The sequence below is a fragment of the Chionomys nivalis genome, chromosome 18 (assembly GCF_950005125.1).
Source record: "Chionomys nivalis chromosome 18, mChiNiv1.1, whole genome shotgun sequence".
Lineage (NCBI taxonomy): Eukaryota > Metazoa > Chordata > Mammalia > Rodentia > Cricetidae > Chionomys > Chionomys nivalis.
This window is the reverse complement of record NC_080103.1, coordinates 20,107,953-20,130,645: the sequence shown is the minus strand read 5'-3', so window position 1 is coordinate 20,130,645 and position 22,693 is coordinate 20,107,953. Positions and strand designations below refer to the sequence as shown.

The 22,693-nt window shown below is 38.0% G+C and overlaps 1 protein-coding gene across 2 annotated transcripts in view; it reads left to right on the top strand.

Moving 5' to 3' along the window:
* The window catches only part of Rap1a (RAP1A, member of RAS oncogene family), a 69,527-nt gene that overhangs the window by 43,859 nt on the left and 2,975 nt on the right, over nt 1-22,693 (top strand). The window contains exons 1-7 of one of the 2 annotated variants that reach the window (XM_057793642.1): nt 4,342-4,384; nt 5,569-5,652; nt 7,689-7,757; nt 10,134-10,190; nt 11,261-11,401; nt 13,534-13,677; nt 19,500-19,615. In XM_057793642.1, the coding sequence (XP_057649625.1) occupies nt 5,596-5,652; nt 7,689-7,757; nt 10,134-10,190; nt 11,261-11,401; nt 13,534-13,677; nt 19,500-19,586 (555 nt within the window). In that variant the 5' untranslated portion in view covers nt 4,342-4,384; nt 5,569-5,595 and the 3' untranslated portion in view covers nt 19,587-19,615. Of the gene's footprint in view, nt 1-4,341; nt 4,385-5,568; nt 5,653-7,688; nt 7,758-10,133; nt 10,191-11,260; nt 11,402-13,533; nt 13,678-19,499; nt 19,616-22,693 lie in introns of those variants that run through there. The other variant, XM_057793641.1, reaches the window with a different exon arrangement.

The window sequence follows — 22,693 nt, the reverse complement described above, 5'->3', positions numbered from 1 at the left end:
TTTAATTTTAATATTTGAAGCCAGAAGAGACAAAAAAACCCAGCTCTTTGTACGTTTGCCACATCTAAATTAAGTACATTATTTTCTAAGAGTTGTGTTTGTCCACATTGACGTCTCATAAAATAAATGTTCACCATATGTAGTTTGCAGAATTGGAGTTAGGGTTTCTTTTCGTTGTGTTGTAACTGCTGACCGTCTTTGCATTATTCTTAATACCTTTGTTTAACACTCTGTTATTGTTGTTAAGTGAGGATACAGTGAAACCACCAAACTGGACCACTCTGTGGGTAGAAAGAAAAGTTTAATAATGGGGACAAACTGCCAGTCTGCGTCCGAGAATAGAGGACAGTGGTTTACTGGAAAGCAAACAGATTTTAAATGATAATCAGCGGGGAGGTGGGCTCTTGGAGCTGATGCAGACTTTAGAGATGCTCTGTCTGAGGTAGTTGACTTGTGGGTAGATAAGGGAGGTAGTGGTTTCCTGGTAAATAGAAATCTGCCGTACAGAGATTTCCTGAGTGCTTACTTTAAACTTCTGTTTACCCAATATAACAATCCTTCTGTCCACTGGGTTGGAGTCCTTCTATTTAAGACATTGTCATCAGCACTGCCATTTTGGGGACCCAATTTAGACCTAATGTTGATTTTTTTAGTTTCTGAGTCTAGTTGAATGAATTTTTTTGGGCCTTCCTACGTGTGTGTGTGTAGATAGTAATTTGTGGGGTAGATGTGGGCGTATAGGAGGATACAAGTATGCTTGTGTGTGTGTGTGTGTGTGTGTGTGTGTGTGTGTGCGTGCGCGCGCCTTATGTATGTTTAGTGTTAGAGGTTGATGTCAGATATCCATGTGTTGTTCTCCACCTTATTTAGAGGGGACATAGTTTTCCACTGAACTTGAACTCACTGTGTTTGTAAAACTGGTTGCCTCTCACCCCACCCGCCACCCCAGCTCCCCTTCTGCCCATCCAAACCTCACTAGTGCTGGAGTTAGAAGTATGCACCACCAGACCCAAGACACCACATTTGACTTTTTATTTGTATGCTGGGAATCTATGCTTGTGCAGCACACACTTTATCACTGAGCCATTCCTTAGCACCTTTCCTACTTATTGTGAAAGTATTTTCATCTAGTTTGTTGGCTTTAAGTTTTCCACAGTTGTTTAGACTTGAAATTTTTCTATGTATAGAGAAAAATTCTTTTCTAAAGCAAAGGAAAATGCTTATAGAACAAAGCCAATCCTCAGACAACCCGGTAATTCTTTGTTAATGATTGAAGTCCTTATAATTCATTCCCACCTCTCAAATAAAGATATGACTTTGAGGATTACGTTTTCAGCGCATGAGATTGGCAGATATTCGAATCGTAGCATACTCATACTGTGTACTCCCTATCTCTGTCCTACACTCTGGGCTCGGAATATAAACTCAGTAACTGACTCTTATTTTAACCTTGCTTTCCTCTTCACCCCAACTACCAACTTTTTATATAATCATGTTTTATATCTTTTATATAAACATTATAACCTGGAAAGGTCTTTAAACATTTATTTTACAGCCTCCCACAGGGTCTCTTACCTGTTTTCTTTAGATTTTGTTATAATCTTAATTTTTTTTGTCTCAAATAGTTTTTCTGATTTGTGGTTGCCCTTTCTCATCTAAATGAAGTCAGCACTTCATCTCTGAGGAGCTTACTTAGTGTTAGCCTCTCTGACTCATCTATAAAAATGGTAATGCACCTGTCTATAATCCTGTTCCAGGGGATCCACTGCCCTCTCCTGGTTTTCTTGGATACTGCATGCACATGGTGCACAGACACATATGTAGCCAAAACACCTTTATACATAAAATAAAAAATCTTTTTAAAATGCGGAAAATGAGAATATAAAGACTGTTGTGGGAATTAAAAATAGTAGCATATAAAGTGCTTAACACAGCATGGTAGACAGTAATCATTGCAGTTAATTTCCTTTTCTTTTATATTCTGTTCTGATATTTTTTACCCTTTTCTTGCCCAGTCCTCTGGATATATTAATATTTCCTCTGGTAAACTGAAGCAAGGATTAGTAATCTTTTCTTTTAAGGTGCTATATAATAAATGTTTTGTGTTTTAGGTCATATAGTCTGATGAAATACAGTTGACATGAATTATCCTTAGATTCTGTATTAGTGATTTCAACTAATCATGAAAAAAATAGCATTTGTACTGAGCATTGCATTTTTATCTTGTATCGAGTAACACATGATGGTAACAACTTACATACATTCGCATTTTGTCAGGGGTCACAAGTAATCTAGAAAGGGTTTAAAGTATATAAGATGTATGTAGTCATGCAGATGTTGTGGCATATAAGGAACTTGAACACTTGTGGATTTTGGTGCATGGTGGGCATGAGAAGTGCTCACCAATCCGTCCCATACACCACAAGGTCCCTTTCCTTTCCTCCTCAGTTTCTGTGTGTGTACTCCCTTCCCCAAGTATCCTAGTCTAGAGAATATTAGGAACTACGAGAAAAGGGGGTTCAAGATGAATGCTTTCAGTGAGATAGTTATTATACAGTTTCATATCAGAAAACTAGAGTTTTTGCTATATTGCACTATTAAAATGGTTGTTTTAGGAAGTTAAATCTTGTTCTGGTTTCTGTATAATTTTCCCTCCCTAAAACATCCTGTGGTCACTTGTCAGAGTTGTTTGTCCTGTTTTGTTTGGCAGTGCTGAGAATCCAATCCAGAGTTGCATGCCATGTTCAACCCATAAACTCCAGCCTCTGCCCCATTTGCTAGTTGACTCAGGTGTTGTGGTGCATGCCTTCCTTAATCCTAGCACTTGGGAGAGAGAGGCAGGTGAATCCTGAGTTTGAGGGCAGCCTGGTATACATAATGAGTTGCAGGATAGCCAGTGCTATATAATAGAGAGACCCTGCCTCAGAAAGAAAGAAAGAGAAAGAAAGAAAGAAAGAAAGAAAGAAAGAAAGAAAGAAAGAAAGAAAGAAAGAAAGAAAGAAAGAAAGAAAGAAAGCTGTTGATATCTGCAAACATTGAACCATGGGGTGGGATATGGTGTGGCACACATTTTTTTTGCAATTATTTCCTCATTCATTCATTCATTCATTTTACTTCCCGATCGCAGTTTTCCCTCTCCTGTCCTCCCAGTCTCTTCTGCCCACTTCCCCCTGCCTCTCCTATCCACTCCTCCTCCATTTCTGTTCGGAAAAGGGCGGGCCTCCCATGGATATTGACAATACATGGCATATCAAATTGTACGAAGACTAAGTACCTCGCCTTGTGTTAAGACCTAGGCCCTTGGCATATATGTGACAGTTGTGTAGCAGGGGCTGTCTCTGACACTTCTATTGGCTTTGGGGACCCTGTTCCTCAAACTGGATTGCCTTGCCCAGTCTTAATAAAAAGTGGCACACACTTTTAATCCCAGCACTCCAGAGGCAGAGGCAGGTAGATCTCTGTGTCAGAGGCCAGCCTGGTCTACAGAGTCTAGATCATGTCATCCTGGGCTGCATAATGAGACTGTCTACGGATGAATAAACGATAAGGTTAAATATAGAAAGCCGTTTCTAGGAAAGCACCTTTGGGGTCCCTACTATTAAAGTTTAGCTCAAGTGTCTTAAAATTTCTCAACTCATCCAAATACTTGATTTTCTTTAGTGAATTTTATATTTTAGGTTCAATTTTCAGGGAAAACTGTTGTCTTAAAGTTCTTTAGTTTGTGTATTTTTAAAATGTAGAAAACAAAATTTAGGATTTATTTGTTTTGACAACCAAGTTATGCTATTTTCTAAGACTAGTTTTGCCAAAGGAAGAATGAAAAAAAATTTAGAACTTGAACCATAACGTTAAGGAGTCGAGATTGACTTAAAACTTAAACAGAGCGCCATGTTTATCCTGTCCTCTGTATTTGTCAGTAGTCTTAGCCAAAGTAAGACATTTTCTGGTGCTTGTTGGAAGTGCAGAGATTTCCATAAAAAGACATAGAGTTTGCTTGGAAGAATATAGTGGTTTTCTTCCTTGGCAGTGATGTGTTAGAAGTAACTCTCCCTTTAGAAGGAAAATGTTAACTCCAATTACTCTTACTGATAATTTGTATGTGTGTACTTGTTGGACAAGCTGTTTTATTATTTCTATGGATGTGCCTATATATGTATATCTACAACCAGTATTCTGTATGTGAAAAATGACTTTGAAAGTTGGATATCTTAACCATTTTGTTAAGGAACAGAAGCTAAATACTCTGTTATTGGAGAGTTCCCTCAAGTAATTTGATCATCTCTGAATTCTTTACCTAATTCCTGTTTCCCTAGAAAATCTGGAGGCATTTGGGAAATATAAGCAAGTTCACTGTTGCTGTATTGTGATTACGCCGTGAGAACTAGTGAGTTCACACATTGTCATAATGATAGCAGTCCCTAAGAGGCTTGAATAAGAGTAGAACCTTCTATGCTCTGTATTTAGCCATCAGCATTGTTCTCAGGTAAATGAGAGCACTATCTAATACATGCTTAGGATGCCCACATAAGTTTGTCAAGCACGGACTTAGCACACCTCCCCCTTTCCCTTCTTCTGTCTCTGTGAGAACATGGAGTTAATTTTCAAGCTTCCTTCTTAGCTTTCTTCTCTTTTCACTGGGTGTTTTTTAGTTGATTTCATCTGCTGCTGTGGTTTTAATTGCTACTGTCTTTCTAGTCCCTTCCAAACTTGAGTTTCAAAACTAGCCATCAAATTCTATTACATACTTTTCCCACAGGACTCTCACACGGAATTTCTCCAAGAAGTGTTCCTGCTTCAGTTGCAGGTGTCCTATCAGCCACTTTTTTGTTCAAGCTAGATAATTAGAAGTTATGCTTGCCTTTCTTTTTTCTCTCAACTATTATGTCTGATTAGAGTCCCATGCCTTCAGAAAGCACTGCTCCCTTCTCAGTGTATAGTGTGACTATACAGGTCTCCATCAGTTCTCACTGAACTACAGACGTGGCTTCCTAACTAATCTCCTTTCCTCAGTATATGTTGTATAATATAAACATAGCCATAATAATATTAAAAAGATCACTGTGTCAGGACTGGAAAGATGGCTCAGAGGTTAAGAGCACTGGCTGTTTTTGTAGATAACTCAGGTTTGATTGACAGCACCTACATGGTGGCTTACAACCATTAATAACTACAGTTTCAGGGGATCTGGTGCTCTCGTCTAGCCTCCACGGGTATCGGGCACACATGTAGTGCACAGACATGCAAGCAATCAGAATACTTTTGCACATAAAAAATGAAATTTAAATTTAAAAAACCGTTTTCTCCCTTTGAGTAAATAGATAAATTGTAAACTATATTAGACTTGATGATTGATACCTAGTAGCAGGTCATCTTCAATAAATTAAAGTGTCTGGCACTGGTCCTATAAATCTATTATTGAAAACTATTTGATTTTTGCTCAGTAATCCTAGTGCTCTGGCTAGATGACGTCAAGGGAAAATCTTTTAGGCAAAACCCTATATTTGACGTTACAGTCTTAAGTTGTTTTGTATGTTTGTGAATTTTTATTTTCATTTTTTTGTTTTTCAGGTTGTCAGTATTTAAACAGAGCACATCATGCGTGAGTACAAGCTAGTGGTCCTTGGTTCAGGAGGCGTGGGGAAGTCTGCTCTGGTAAGTTAGCCACCCAGATATAACTAATCAGTATCAACACCCAGGATGTGGGCATTGGCTTGTTTTCATGCTGCTAGTCACTAAGGAAAAGGGAAACATTATTCTTTATAAACCTGCTGTCTGTAGCCAGAAATGTGTAGCTCTATACTGTTTAGTCACTCACCTACTCAGTTGTCTGCCAGCTACTTATTGGCCACTAGTATTTGTGAGTCAAAGTGGAATATAATTTTTATTGTCAAGGAAGTTTATGTTCTGCTGGGGAAGAGTGTTACAGATTGTTCTCCTTTGCCTGACTCCAAGCTTGCATGGAATAAAAGCTACTTTTTGTTTTATACGAGGTACCATCCAGCCTCTGGGGTCACAACAGCAAATAAAAAGTCTTTCATGGAGCTTACTGTGTAGCAGAAAGGGAGATGTAAAAATACCAATTAAAGGGGCTGGAGAGATGGCTCAGAGGTTAAGAGCACTGACTGCTCTTCCAGAGGTCCTGAGTTCAATTCCCAGCAACCACATGGTGGCTCACAACCATCTGTACTGAGATCTGGCACCCTCTTCTGGCGTGTGGGCATACACCTAGGCAGAATGTTGTATACATAATAAATAAATAAATCTTAAAAAATAATAATAATAATACCAATTAAACAAAACTACTTAGTGCTCTCAAACAAAAATTCAGAATTTTAAGGGAGTGACGGACAAGTGGACCTGGGCTTTGACAACTTCAAGAAAGGTCAGAATAGCCAGGCATGAGGTGACGGGGTGGAGCCCAGCTGACTTAAAGATTACTATGTAAGAGCTTGTAAGTAAGGTCCAAGAACAGTAAGACATAGAATGTCTTGAGGGAATTAACTAAATGAATTAGCTAAATGTTTTATTTAACAAGTGGACTTTATACTGTGTAGTTTAGAAGAGTGGGAGAAAGTTGGGAGGTTGTTAAGCACCCTAGCTTGCTTATGTGTGCTTGGATTAGGGCCATGACAGTGAAGAAGAGAGTAGGACACCTGAAGTTTTACTGTGATTATATGCTTAAGTTCCTTTAAATAATTTAAGTGTAGATGACCTTAGTCTGTATATTTGCCTTTGTTTATAACTAGGAATATTCCAGACCCTGCTTTAAAACTTTTTAGAGGCCAAGCGATGGTGGTGCATGCCTTTAATCCCAGCACTTGGGAGACAGAGGCAGGTGGATCTCTGTGAGTTCATGGCCAACCTGGTCTACAAAAAGAGTTCCAGGACTGCCGAGACTGTTAACACAGAGAAACCCTGTCTCGGGGAGGGCCGGGGGGGGGGGGGGGGACCTTCTCAGAATTATCATCTATACTTGCCATTAATTTAATAATTGATAAATGTTCTTTTTAGTATACGTTCAGACATGTCCATTCAGTATACTGCAGATAAAAGCACAGTGTTCTCCCTGTCATTCTGTCCCAAGGCCCTCAGTTGATTCCTGAATCCATATTCAGATATATACACTACCTCATTATCTTTTTCTGCTGTATCTTAGGGTAGTCTGTTACCTGTGACTAGGTAGTGTTTTCCACTGGAAAGAGTAAGGCTTAGGAATCAGAAAGATGATGTATTGTAAGTTCACCTGGCAAATCGGAAAAGTACTTCTGGGGTAAAAGTGTAACTTGAGTGTGATTACAGTCAAAAATTGAAGCAAACAGATGTTCAAAACACTAAATTTCCTGTTTTTCCTTACAGTTTAAAAGATATAAACATTTAGAACCTTTGTCTCTTTTTAGACAAGAAGTTACATTTGAATAGTTTCATTTTTAATGAACTAGAATCTTGTTAAGGTATAATATAATCATGTTTAGCAATGTAGCAGATGTATTGATATATTTTTGTAATAAATATCTTCTTAGTTTTGTATGCATTCTTATTGAAAAGTAATACTAATGCTTAGCATTTGTGTTTATTCAAAATTTCAGCACAATTTCATTCTTTAAAGTTTGTAAGGTTAAGTAACACTTAGGAACATTTGATTTTCCTTTCAAGTCTTTAATTCTAGTTTGTTTGTTTTCTCCTCTCAGACAGTTCAGTTTGTTCAGGGAATTTTTGTTGAAAAATATGACCCAACGATAGAAGATTCCTACAGAAAGGTAAAATGTGAAACAGTGTGTGCACTTATGAGTGGTCCTCACAGCTTTCAGACTTGGTGCATGGTGTTGCTTTAAAGACATTTTGAGAAATGACAAATCTGCTGTGTCTGTTTTTAGAAGTTTCACCTGGATAAAGCATTCCTCAACGAACGTGCTTAGGAGAGCATTTTATCTGCTGCTGATACTACTGCTGCTTAATAATCCTCCCTCCCTCCCTCCCTCCCTCCCTCCCTCCCTCCCTCCCTCCCTCCCTCCCTCCCTCCCTCTCTCTTTCCCTTCCTTCCTTCCTTCCTTCCTTCCTTCCTTCCTTCCTTCCTTCCTTCCTTCCTTCCTTCCTTCCTTCCTTCTTTCTTTCTTTCTTTCTTTCTTTCTTTCTTTCTTTCTTTCTTCTCTCTTCATTCTTTTTTGTTTCTGTTTCTCAAGGTAGGGTTTCTCTATATAGCCCTTGCTGTCCTGGAACTCACTCTGTAGAAAAGACTAGCCTGGAATCCACAGAAGTCCACCTGCCTCTGCCTCCTAAGTGCTGGAGTTAAAGGTGTGAGCCATCATGCCTGGCTAATAGCTCATAATAGCACATGTCTCCAGAATCTGTGGGGCATGTGTGGGAAGGGACAGTGCAAACTTTGGCCTTGCTAGTGACAGTGTGGCACTGGAGCTTCATTGGTTGTGCCAAATTTTCACTTCGCTGCAGCCTGTTGATAAGAGAGAGACGGCAGCTGTACATGGTGTAGGCACAAATAATGTGGGTCTCTCTTTTCCCTTAATTTTGTGGTGAACCCCAAACTTCGCCTAAAGAAGTGAAGTTGACCAGGCATGGTGTATACACATTTAATCCCAGCACCCAGAAAACAGAGGCAGGTAGATCTCTGCAAGTTCAAGGCCAAACTAGTCTACAAAGACCTCTATCTTTAAAAAAAGAAAAAGAAAAGGAAAGAGTAATCTATTTTTAAAAGAAGCAAAATAGTTGGTCCTGACAAAAATAGGTTCTAAGACTAGATAGAACCATGAGAACTTTCATGAGTTTATTTTCCACGTATCCAGGTGTGAGTCATGTGGCAGAATACCATAAAAGAGCCAAGGCTCTCGCTCCAAAGACTAATCCTTTCATTTCAGCAGAGGCAAGCTTTGGTCTGTTAAATATCTGTTTTTAGAATCTGTCTTTCATAGTACTATAACGTTTGTTGAATTAAGGTTTTTAGGAAATATTAGTGATTTCATTCTCTTCCAAATTAACACAGCCGTGCTCTAGTTTCCATATTTTCTGAAGGCTCTGGCACAGATTTTCCTCTTAACTGTTTGCCTCACATGGGGTGGGGTCATAAGTTTGTGGCCCCACCAGAGGCATTCCTCCTCATCACTCTGGCAGGGAGGCAAGGGTCAGAAGAGCTTGTAGGGCGATGTTTTTATTTGTAGGAGACGGTGTTGCTGCTCTTCTCAAGTTTCTCCCAAATAAATTGCTAGTTAAGTCTTTAAGTAAGATCTGTCCCTAACATGCTAAAGAACTAATGTTCTTAGTCCCTTCTATAATAATTTTCCACAGAGTTGCTAATTGATATTTTCTTTCGGCCAATCTTTTTTTTAGAAGTCTGGAGAAATGGAATTAGTATATTTATATTTCATGTTCTACAGTTTTTTTTCCCTAGAGAGCCCTAAAAGTCTTAAGGGATACATACATTCTTAAGGGATAAGTAGTTCATTGCTATCTATTTTAATGCTTCTGAGTTTTCCTTATGTTGCAAATTTTGTAAATATTTTAGCAAAATTTTTAACAGCTTAGATATAGTAAGTTGGCCAAATTTCTGTTCCTCAAAATCTTTTTTTATTCAATGTTACCCATTTAACATAGTACAATGAAGCCTGACACCTTTGCTTGGAGATAGTGTCTCTTTGCGTCACCCATAGGGCCTTAAATTCAAAATCTTCCTGTCTAGCCTCCCAGTACTGAGATTATAGGTAAGCAGTACCATACCCAGCTTGGGTTCTTTAATTCTTAGCTCTCCATGACAATCATATATAGATCTCATAAACAAATCTGTCACAACCATGTATCATATATATGCCATCATTTTTGTTTGGTTAGAATTTTTTTCTGTTAGAACTATATGTACCATTTTTCTTAATTTACAAAACCTGTTTTTTTTTTTTCCATCCAATAAGAAATGAGCATCATTATGGCAGTCAGAAAATACCCACGCTCACTTTAACCACCTGCCTTTGGAGTGATGCTGGTGTGCTCAGAGACCCTCCCTGTTTTTTATTGTGGTACAAAGTAGAAGAACACTTGGTAGTTGTTAATAAGTATTTTGAAGAGGTAAAAGGGAAAACATGTTGATGTTACTTTTTTGTTGTTTTTTTTCCTTCTTTGCTCCCCCACAGCAAGTTGAAGTAGATTGCCAACAATGTATGCTGGAAATCCTGGATACTGCAGGAACAGTAAGGATTCTTTCCTTTTCATGTAACAAGTTTTAGTGTGTGAGCAGGTTTTGCTATCTAAGTAATTCTCTGTGTAAAGTGGTTATTTCTGATTCTTAATTCTCTAAATGTAAGGTTTTATAAATTTTCTTGCTATATAAAGTTGTTTTGTGATGTGATTGATGCTTACATATCATAATTGAATTGTGTTTGAAGTTTATAAATGAAAAATACGCAAAAATGCTAAACTTGAAGGTTAAGGATGTGGGTAAGGGTTAGCACGGCTGACGTCTTGCAGTACAAATGGAGTGCAGTGGACAGTCACTCTGATATAGTAGACAAAAATTGAGGTTTGACAATGGGAATCAGCAAGCCAAAGAAGCAAAAAGTTTATGAAGCTTTGTGGATTTGTATGTTAATGATAAAGCGGTTAAAAAAATTGTTTTTAATATTCTGCTTTTTGTGACTTTTTTAATACTGCATATAAAATCCAAGACTTTTTAGATAAGATTCTGTTCTGTATTACTATCTATAATTATAAAATACAATAATGATTCTCCAAAGACAAGAAAATGGGTTTTAAGCAAGCAGAAGTCATTTTAATTTAATTTAATTTTAGTGAGACTATAGCTGTGTGACCAGTGTTAATGGCTAGTGAGTCTGAAGAAAATAGTCACTGTACTATCCTCAGATCTTTTCTAAGAATTTGAAATGCAGCAAGCAGGGAAATAAAAAAATATATGAAAAAGTTCAAGAGTCTAATCTAGGGTTGGTAATGTACTGATTGTCAAGATGATAAAACATCAATAGAAAGATAGTTGGATGTTTATAATTCAGTACCAGATCTGCATTTTGGATTGTTTCTACTTGAGTATTATAAATCTTCCAAACAAAAACAATTAAGGTTTGTATATTAAAGGAATTGTGTCAACAAACACAAACTTTCTTCTCAGTTTCTAGAAACTAGTATGAAATCTTATGACAATATATAATTTAAAATGTATGTCCTTACTTGAGATTTATTCTATTTAAAATAATTCCAGCATCCATTAAAAAACTGCATTATAACTGGATCTTTTTTTATACTACAGGAACAATTTACAGCAATGAGGGATTTGTATATGAAGAATGGCCAAGGGTTTGCACTAGTTTATTCAATTACAGCTCAGTCTACGTTTAATGACTTACAGGACTTGAGAGAACAGATTTTACGGGTTAAAGACACAGAAGATGTAAGTATTTTTCTCTCTTTAAGACATATTGCCATCCCTCCATAGTCAAAGAAAAAGTGTCTGCTTTCCCATCAGTATAAGGTTTGGAAAGTGTCTAACATGCCAAAAACAGGCTCTGAAATAAATTTTGACTTTCAAAATTAACCTACAAATCATATGCTGAGATGTATAGAAGATGAGGTGTGTATGGCAAAGTGAGCATTGCCATGTGGATAAAAAGCACAGGAAAGATGAGTCAGAAAACTTCACAGAAGAAGGAAGATGTGGGACTCAAGTTGAGCTTTGAATGTGAGAAGTAGTGTTGACAGAACCATAATTAATGTTCCTTTTTCTAGTATTCTATCATACAAATATTCTTTGGGTTTTTTTGTTTGATAATGCGTTAAACATTATCTTGCTGTATGTACACACACACACACACACACACACACATATGCGTGTGCACGCACACCCAGGCTAGCTTTGGGTACCTAACCTTCCTATCTCCATCTTCTTTTTTTGTGTTGGGGGGTGGTTTTTTGAGACAAGGTGTCTCTGTATAGCCCTGGCTGTCCTCGAACTCACTCTGTAGACCAGGCTAGTTTCAAACCCACGGGGGTCTGTCTGCCTCTGCCTCCTGAGTGCTGGGATTGAGGGCATGCCTCATGACAGCCCTGCTCCCTCCTTCTCAGTACTGGGTTTATAGGCATGCACCACATTTGTTGGTAGCATATACCCTTTTCTTACCTTTTGTAAAATATGAAATATATTTTACACGTTTCCATCAATTTGAGGTTATAGAAAAGTTCCTTTTCAATTATATAACTAGGATAGAAATTTTCAGATAGACCTTTCTGGTTTTGTGTGTTCTGATGGGAACTATTCATCTGCTCAGGACCTTAACCTTGATAACGTTGTAGATGGGCGGAATTTGTGCCATATGACCACATGACTGTCCTTAATGAATAGTTAGTGAGTTAGTGAGTTCCGGTAATGTTAATACCCTTTATTCCGTCAGTAAAGGACAAACGTTTGAGTGAAGATGCCTAGACTATTTAACCTATTTGGGGTAGAAGATTCACCTTGTCTCTTACATTCTTTCTTTTGTGTAGTGCTGTTGTCTTACAACTTCCTAACTTTGTTCTCTGAACTTTTAGCTGAGGAGCCTCACACAGTTTGTTAGCTGTGAAAGTGGATGTTGTGTTTCAGGATAGTCAAGCATCTGTGGTATAGAGTACAAGGGAAGACACAGCTGCTTAGTGACTTTTTTTTTTTTTAATGTATGTGTGTCTGTGTATTCCATGTGGTGAGGCTAGAAGAGGTTATTGATTCCCTAGAGCTGGGGGTACAGGTGATTGTGGAGCTACCTGACATGAGTGTTGGGAACTGAGCTCAGTCCTCTGAAAGAGCAGCAGGTGCTCTTGACCACTGAGCCATCTCTCCAGCTCCTATTTTTATTCTTAATCCTCCTTACTGTTTGACTTACAGTCTTTAAGTCTAATATTAGACAGAGAAAGCTAATAATTAGATCTAGAAGCTGCTAATAATGCCACTATTTTTTGGCATTTATTAGACCTGTGAGATGAAGCATTTAAACCACTTAGGGTAAATGAATATAATGTTTCATGTATTATAGGGAATTCCTTTTCCTTCAGAATTTTCTACTTGAAATTCAGCTCTTTGTAGTAATCCACATAAGAATTTTAGAATCATTAAGGGATGGCGAGATGGCTGAATGATTAAAGTACTTGACACTTTTCCAGAGAATCAGGGGTCAATCCTCAGCATCCACATGGCAGCTTACAACCATCTGTAGCTCTTTTGGCCTCCCTAGGTACCACACATGAGTATTGTTCAGAACATTCATATAAAAAATTGAAATTAAGAAAAAATGGGATCATTTCCTTTAAAATAATTTGGTATATGAATCTAGTAGGAGTTCTTCCTATTTTGACTTCCTTCCTTCCTTTCCTCTCCCCCTCCATTTCTTGTTCCAAACAACTACAACACACAGCACCCAATTTTTAAAGCACTTGGTAGAGCATACAGTTGTAGACTGGTATGCTTCTGTTGTTAGCAGGTAATTGCTTATTTGTCAGAAGAGCATAAGTAATGAGTATGTAATTTATTTGTTTTTTTTTTCCTTCCTGCAGGTTCCAATGATTTTGGTTGGCAATAAATGTGACCTTGAAGATGAGCGGGTAGTTGGCAAAGAACAAGGCCAGAATTTAGCAAGACAGTGGTGTAACTGTGCCTTTTTAGAATCTTCTGCAAAGTCAAAGATCAATGTTAATGAGGTAACCTACAACTACTAGACAATCCAAACAAGTCTCTTTTTATTTTCCACAGCCAGAATTTTTAAGAAAACATAATTATCTCTGTAATAGTTACTTATTCAGTTAAATATAGCACATAGGTGGTAGAGTCCAATAGGAAAGGACAAAAAAATTAAGGTTGCCATTATAATGGTCTTTTGTTATATATAATACTATCATAGAATTCTTTTTTATTCTTGTTTCACTTTTGATGCATGCCTAAAATTGTGGGGTTGTATATGAATGGACATATAATTCAAACCATTCAGTCCTTTCAGGCTGATAGTCCAGATGCACACAGCTGATTTAAGCACTCCACCCACTATCTTAAGATATTAACTGTGGGACAGAAAGCTTTTCAGATAGGCTATATGTGCCTCATTTTAAAGAGCCATAGTTGACTGGGCCCCTAAAATTTTAGTGCAGTTCCCAAATTGCTACCACCAATCAGGTAAACCGATGACATTCCTTTTGCTTTTGGAATTTTGTCAAAAGCCTTTGAAAAAGGAAAGAAATGAGGGCAGAGAGGCAGAGTAAAGTTCTTGCCCTTCTCTGGCCCAGGGAAGCATCTTAGGTAACTAGACAGAGGTGAGAATGAGTGGGTTAGGTCATCATGGCTGGGGTTTCACTCACTGTTCCTCTCTGGCCTCTAATCTGTAAGTCATTTTTCATGACTATGCTTGTAGACTATTATTGGACTTTTTTTTTTAATATTTATTTATTATGTATACAATATTCTGTCTGTGTGTATGTCTGAAGGCCAGAAGAGGGCACCAGACCTCAATCCAGATGGTTGTGAGCCACCATGTGGTTGCTGGGAATTGAACTCAGGACCTTTGGAAGAGCAGGCAATGCTCTTAACCGCTGAGCCATCTCTCCAGCCCCCCTATTATTGGACTTTTAAGATGGCTAAATTATTTTAAACATCTAGCAAGGAAAAAACCCAACTTACTACAGATTGTGTTTTTTACAAATAATAGAGAATGCTAAAGCTTTTTTTTTTTTTTTTTTTTTTTTTGGTTTTTCGAGACAGGGTTTCTCTGTGGTTTTGGAGCCTGTCCTGGAACTAGCTCTTGTAGACCAGGCTGGTCTCGAAGTCACAGAGATCTGCCTGCCTCTGCCTCCCAAGTACTGGGATTAAAGGTGTGTGCCACCACCGCCCGGCTGAAACCACTTTTAACAAATAAAAAAAATCTGTTAATTCCATTTCTCTGGCAAACATATTGAGTACCTGTTGTATGCCTGGTACTTTATTCTGCACCCAGGTGGCAGTAATCCAGGCAGAACTATTTCTACCCTTAAGAAGTTTACGTCCTAGTTGGGGAACGAGTCCTGCTGAGGGCTCCATGACAGTTATTTGTTATCCAGTGCTAGGTGAATGAGAAGAAATTGGTAGCCAGCCAGCCATTCATCTTTCTTTGTTGTGGAATTAGAATTTCCTAGAGGTTGTTTTTTAAAATGTAGCTCTAATAAAAATTTATTGTTTGGTATAGTATTATTTGAAAGAATAAGGGAGCAAGAAAAGGAGCCCAGGTATGGTGGCATACACTTGTAATCTCAGCACGCTGGAGGTCAAGGCAGGAGAATGAGTTCTAGACCAGTCTGGACCCTAACTAAAATGAACAAATAATATTTTAATGAAGAATATATTACAGTTGGTGAGTGCTCTTGAATAGCAGAATTGTGGTACAATGTCACCTTCTGTAATATGGTTGGCCTTTGGAATCTGGTTCCTTACTGTCTCCATCACCGTCACTGCTGTCCCATCTATGAAGTTCATCAAGTATGCTGTGGCTGAGTTGGACCAGAGTCCACCACACAAGACCTCTTCCTGTAGGAGCCAGAGTTTAGTAGGGAGGAAGTAGGTAGTCTTCCTCTTTAATCATTACATGATTATGGACACCTACACAGGCTATTAGAGCTCCCTTGATTGAAGTTTCTAATGCAGCAGAGTTGACTTTTTCATAGCAGTCTTGCTAAAGTTCACATAGGGGTCTAGAAAACAATATAAAATGTCATAGTCATTTTATAGTAAGACCACACAGGCTGCATGCTAGACAAGAGCATATAATTTGAAGTGCTTCATTTTTTTAAAGATTTTACTCTTCATAACCTAAAAATTCAGCTGCAGAATTTCTTGGATAGTTCACAGTTGTTCAGACAGTTTGTGCTGCTTTGTAAATGCTTGTGTGGTTTCTGAATGCATGAAAATAGGGGAATAATCATTCCACAAGATTCAGCTCTTGACTTTAAATTTGCAAACAGGCAAGAATACTGTGGTTGGCCAGAGCCCTCTAATTCTCTATATTCTGCAAGTAGCAAATGATGCACTGGAATTACCTCAATCTTAGCTCCAAATTTCTTTTTTCTTTCTTTCTTTTTTTTTCTTTTTTTTTTTTTGTGCTAAGGCTGGAGTAATGATTGGAATAAAGACATCCCAATTAGGAATGGGAGAGGGGTTGAGAAACTCTATTCTGTGTTCCCTCTAGATTTTTCTATAGTTCAGAGAGATGAGGAAGAACCTAGGCTGGGGACTTTCAGCATTTCTAACCAAATATTATAGTTCGAACTTGCCCTCATCATTGAACCTTCTGCTGCTGTGAGGTAGGCAATATTTTCCAAAGAAATAATTTAGAATAATACTACAAACAGTCAGTTACCTGTCTATAATGTGTGCCAGAAACTGGACATTGACTGGTATGAAGAAACTGAAATAGGAACTGCATATGTGTCTCATTAATTTACTACTCTGGTTTATCTTTTTGTTATTCTGTATCATAGCTTGCATGTTAAGCCTTGGGTACTAATGAGAACTTTTTCCTGACTCATATATATTAAGTTCTTAAAGGCTTCAGAGTGGTGGAAATAGCTACCATTTTGCTTATAAATGCTGTAGTTTTAACCTTCTCTTAGAAATAAGATTATAGAGAGTAGAGTATTTTTAGGAAATGGGATTTAGATGGATAGGACAAACAGAAAATAATATATTTATTTATAGCTTTGTAATGAATCTGTTCCTTTTTTTTCTTTTCAACAGCTTAGTCTTGTAATCTCTGAGTCATTTGAAAAAGTAACATGATTATCATCTTAAAGAAATGTAGCATGTCATCATTTTAAAAAATACACAGGCTAGGCTATAGCTCAGTGGTGGAGGACTTGCCTAACATACAGAGGCCCTGGGTTTAATTTCCCACTATAGCAAAGGAAATAAATATAATTCACTGATGTTAAAATCTCTTGCTTTTGAACTTTACTTAATCTAAGAACAAGAAAAATAGTCTGTTTATTCTTCACTTAAATTCACTAGTTAACATATTTATAGAAATCACTTTTCTTTACTCTTTTATATTTTAGTGTGTGTTTCCTTCGATCAAAGGCATTCTCAGGCTGTAGAGGTTGCTCCATGGTTAAGAGCTCATAGGACTCTATGAAAGGCCATCAGTTCAGGTTCAGTACCCACGGCTCACAACCTCCTTTAAGTCCATCTGCAGTTAATTTAACACTTCTGGACTCCTCAGATACCCACACAGATACATAAATATGGAATAAAAAATCACTAAAAAAATTTTAAGGGCATTCTTGAACAAAACCAGAACTATTAAAATCATACAGCTAAAGCAAAACTCAGCTATAGAGCATTTGCCTGTATGAGCAAGGCCTGAGTTCAGTTCCCAACACTGCAAAATGAAAGTAAAGTCAGGAAACTTGCCTTCCACACTGTTTTGTTTATTTGTAGTTTTATTATGTTAATTATGCCAATGTGTTAAAGACCATGTCAGCTGAGTCTGGTTCTTTGCTATAATAATGCACTCACTTGTTGACTGAGGTTTCTGTCCTGCCCAGTTCCTGCAGTCGTTAAGTCTCAAAGAAATCACACAGAGGTCAACATTAATTATAAACTGATTGACCCAGTATCTCAGGCTCTTCTTAACTAATTCTTATAACTTATATTAGCCCATAATTCTTGTCTGTGTTAGCCATTGGCTTGGTACCTTTTTCGGTGAGGCAGTCACATCTGGCTTTCTCTGAGGCAGTCACATCTTGCTTCCTCTGTGGCTGGGTCAGACTGTGGGCTGCACTTCCGCTTCCCTTTTCCCAGCATTCTCATTGCCCCTCCTCTACTTCTGTCTGGTCGTCCCACCTATACTTCCTGCCTGGCTACTGACCAATCAGCATTTTATTAAAAATAATGCAAGTGACAGGATAAAAGACCATTGTCCCACAGCACTCACTAATGGCCTTAGATGAAAGTGAAGGCTCTCACCATCATCATCTGAATAACTCTTGCAGAGTTGGCTTTAAGGAACACAATAGGGATGGACTGGTAACATCTCAACACATGCCAGAGTTAATAACCCACTTTTATGAAATACGAAGTATTGTGGTTTTGTCCTTGATGATTTTTTACTCTTCCAAAGATGAATCTCCAAGATTATTACTATACTCTTTGTGCCTTCAAATCAAGGATTAGTGGACTTTTCCTGTCTGTTATGTTGTTGTCTTGTTTGCTTTGACTGTGGAGGTGCACACTTTTAATCCCAGCACTCAGGCGGTAGAGGTAAATGAACCTCTTGAGTTCAGGGCCAGCCTGGTCTACAAAGTGAGTTTCAGGCTGTCCAGGGCTGAATAGTGAGGCACTACTTTAAAATACAAATCGTTAAGGGGTGGACATATCATGTACCTGATCTTGTGTTGTCTGAACAGAGACATGCTTTTTCCTGTCCCAGCCTAAAATGTACATCACCGTCATCAAATGCAAATTAAGGGAAATTCTTTTTTTTTCTTTTTTTTATTATTTTTATTCTTTTTTAAAAATTAAGGGAAATTCTATACATTCATTAAACTTTTTCAGTAATGACAAAACCCTGGAAGACAAAGACTAAAGAACTGTTCCCAATTTTAAAAGTCTGAAAGCAGTTCTTGAGGTAGTATTGTCTATAACCCCAGCACTTGGGAGATGGAGGCAGGAGGGTCAGGATTTTAAAGCCAGCCTTGACTAATCAGTGAGTTTGAAGCCAACATGGGCTTGAAATGAACCCATCTCAAACAATAAGGAAATAATAACAGACAGACAGACGAGTGCTACATTATCAAGCAACAAAATGCAGTGTGGCTCCTAGTAGATTTTTGCCCAAGAGGAAAGTAACTTTGTAGGGCCTCATTGAGATAATTGACAAAATTGGAATTTACACTGAAGATACTACAAAAAAATGTATTGATATTTAAATGTCTTGTTAGGATCAGCATTTGTTAAGATTATATAAGAGTGTACTCTTGCTGGGTGAGGTGACTCACACCTTTGATTCCAACACTTGGGAGGCAGAGACAGGTGAATCAGAGTTTGAGGCCAGTCTGGTGTACAGCGTGAGTTCCAAGACAGCCAGGGCTACACACAAAAACCTTGTCTTGAAAAACAAAACAAAAGAGTATATTGTTCTGGGAGATACATACTTAGCCCTTTAAGGATATATGCCACTATCATATGGTTCATAATTATTACTCGGATATAGGAAGAATGTACAGAAGCTCTCTGGTGCTGTTGTTATAATTATAGCTTTTAAGTGTTTGCTACCTTTCTCTTCTTTTTTTTTTTTTTTTTTTTTTTTGACTACTGGCTGTCTAAGCAAGAACATATCCATTATGGATAGGTAGGGCCTGCTTTACTCTGAGCGTTAGCTTGGGGAGCTAAGAAACTTCAAAAGAAATCAGTAAAGTTCAGATCCAATGGAAAAGTAATACTTAATACTTTCAAAATGATTTTGTGAAACAAGCCATCACTACTTTTTATTGTTGTTTTTACCTAGATATTTTATGACCTGGTCAGACAGATAAATAGAAAAACACCAGTGGAAAAGAAGAAGCCTAAAAAGAAATCATGTCTGCTGCTCTAGACTTGAAGTCAGCAGCAGCTCTGAGCCAGGTAAGATACTTAAGCAGAGTAAACCCTTCCTCGTTTCTCCCAACTCTAACCATTTTACTGACACTCAGTGTTTCTGAGCTTCTGTTGCTTATACATGAGACAGACACCTGTATCTGTTGGATAATTTGCCTCCTCCCCAGGAGTGTCTAAACTCTAAGAGTGAGGATCGTGTGTGATTTGCTCATCACCGTGTTGTCAACACCTGCTAACAAGTGGAATTTGAGAAATAATGATAGAGGCTGGGTAGAGCACTTACCTAGTGTTAGCTTTTCTGTTTGCTCCTCTTTGAGCTTAGCATTAGCGAAAACATATGATGTGTTGTATCTGCCATCTATTACCCAAAGCTATGGGTTTTTTTTTGTTTGTTTGTTTGGTTTTGGGGGTTTTTTGTTGTTGTTTGTTTTTTGTTTTGGTTGGTTAGTTGGTTGGTTTTGGTTGTGGTTTTTTTTTTTTTTTTTTTTTTTTTTTTTTTTGAGACAGGGTTTCTCTGTAGTTTTGGAGACTGTTCTGGAACTCACTTTGTAGACCAAGTTGGCATTGAACTCTTGGAGATCCTCCTGTCTCTGTCTTCCCAGTGCTGGGATTAAAGGCGTGTGCCACCTCCACCAGGCTAGAGTTGTGTGTTTAGAAGTGTCCATGTTACATGTGTCAGTAGTTAATGTTTATTATATGACGATACTTAATTTATTATTTGACTAATGGGTATTCTGCTATTGAGGGACTTTTGGGGAATTAAGATGGATAATACTGAGCCCAGCCTGGCAGCCCACAGCTATTATCCCAGAAAAAGAACAGGGCAGGAAGATTAGAAGTTCAAAGCCAGCTTCCCTTAAATAGCGAAGTCAGAACGGCCAGGGCTGCTTGAGACCCTGGCTTTAAAACAAACAAAATATATGGATAGTTTGCAGCTCTGTGCATGACTTATGCACATACACATGTCTAGAGATATAATGGCCAGTCATATGCTATATATGTGGATTTTGTAAGTGATTGTACCAGGGTAGATGCACCAGCAGTTCATGAGTTCCATATCCTCCCAAGTATTGGTATTTTCAGACTTGTTAAACCTGAGCCATTCTGTGTGATGTATGGTAGCGTATGTAGTTCCGCTTGTCAGCTCTGCTCAGGAGTGGCTGCTCTAACAAATGTCACACCAGTCTGCATCAAGTGTAGGTGACTTCAGGTAGCATTCTGCTTCATTCAGTGGACCCACTGGGAAGAAATTTATAGCGGCATTTGCACTGCCAGTCAGGTAAGAAGCCAAGCCCTGTGAAACAGTTAGTTGTTTTCCTTTAATTACATTTTAAAATCCCCTGATGTTTCTTCTTTGTCAGCTATTAAACCAAACAGAATGCTTTCCTGAAGCAGATGTATGGTGTAGTCTGAGGCTAATTATGTGAATATGAATAAATTGATGGAGTTAGAGGAGGAACATAAATTCTGCTCACTTGAGAGTTGACGACACTAACTACTGTTGATCTCTGGGGCCCATTTAGTAGATTATGCTTTCTGAGCTCCTAATGAGTTAATCTGTGCTCCTTAGAGATAGGGATGAGTAGGTATCTCTCTTAGAGAAAAGAATTGAATAACTTCAACTCTTTAGAATGACAAATAGAAAGGAGGAAAAGCATAGATTGTCTTAGGTGGTCAAACTTGGAAGGTCAGCTTCTAGCCAAATGGTTTCTTTTTCTGAAGAGCTAAGTGACTTTTCCTAAAACTGATTTATTAAAACACTTTAAATCCTTAGTTTCCTGGCAGTTATTATTGTTGATGTTTGTGTGTGTTTAAGAAAAGGGACCCAAGTTGGTAATGTGTTGTTAACTCTTTCATAGTTGACTGGCTTATTGACACCATTACCTTGGCAAATCTGAGTTTTAACTTTGCCGTCTCAGAAAATGTTCCTTTAGCTTAAAGAAAAAGATACCACTTGACCTATTATGATTTTAAAATGCATTCATACAGTTTACCTTAGAGAAGAGAAAGCTTGCCTAGGTCTGGCAATAAACCATTCGTATTGCTTGTATTAATCCTTAGACTTGTATGTAATTCAACTTAAAATGTAGTCTCCTGAGATCTTGTAGGTATACGATGATAGAGGCCTTATCGATCAGAATGCCTTGCAGTATGTTTGTTGTGATTTGCAATGCCATGTTACACCTGTATTTTTTGGAGTGCTAAAGCTTAGTGTGGTAGCACATGCCTGTAGTCCCAGCTATTCAGACTAAGGTAGAAGGATTGCTTGAGCACAGGAGTTTGAGGCCATCCTGGCCACATAACAAGACTAGAGCTGTAAAGTTCTAAGATAACAGGGTAGGTTTAAATAACAATTACAATGTTTAGTAAGAGTAGCTGAACCTTGGGGGCAGCTTACATGTCTATAGCCTTTAAGTAGAATTGTATTAAAGCATGTAAACCTCTTCAGTATTCCAATTTTAAAGACCTTAGAGAAATCATCCGGAGTTCACTGTCTAAACTAATTAAATTCTATTGAGTAGTAGTACCTGCTGATTCTTTGCCTTTGAGTCTGGGTTCTTTCTGCCTTGTCTCTTGTCAGCTGTGTTAGAAATGATAGTACCTAATAGAGAACCAGAAAATGACTGAATATAGAATTTCCCAGAGTTCAGACAAATATTGAACTTGAAAGATAATGGGATACAAATGAGATATTGCTGTCTACCTCTTTATAGGCAGGGTATTATATTAGATAAGATGTGAAATACCAAGTGTAGTAAAACCAGAGACAAACAAAAATTGATTACTAATAGCTGTTTGTGAACTCAGTCTTCTATATTTGATTTTGAACTTTTGAGATAGTCTGAAGTACTCCAAACTGTAATCAAGGTCATACTTGGGACTCCTGATCCTCATGCCGCCACACTTGGCTTATTTTTTTTTTTTTTTTTTTTTTTTTTTTTTGGTTTTTCGAGACAGGGTTTCTCTGTGGTTTTGGAGCCTGTCCTGGAACTAGCTCTTGTAGACCAGGCTGGTCTCGAACTCACAGAGATCCGCCTGCCTCTGCCTCCCAAGTGCTGGGATTAAAGGCGTGCGCCACCACCGCCCGGCTCACTTGGCTTATTT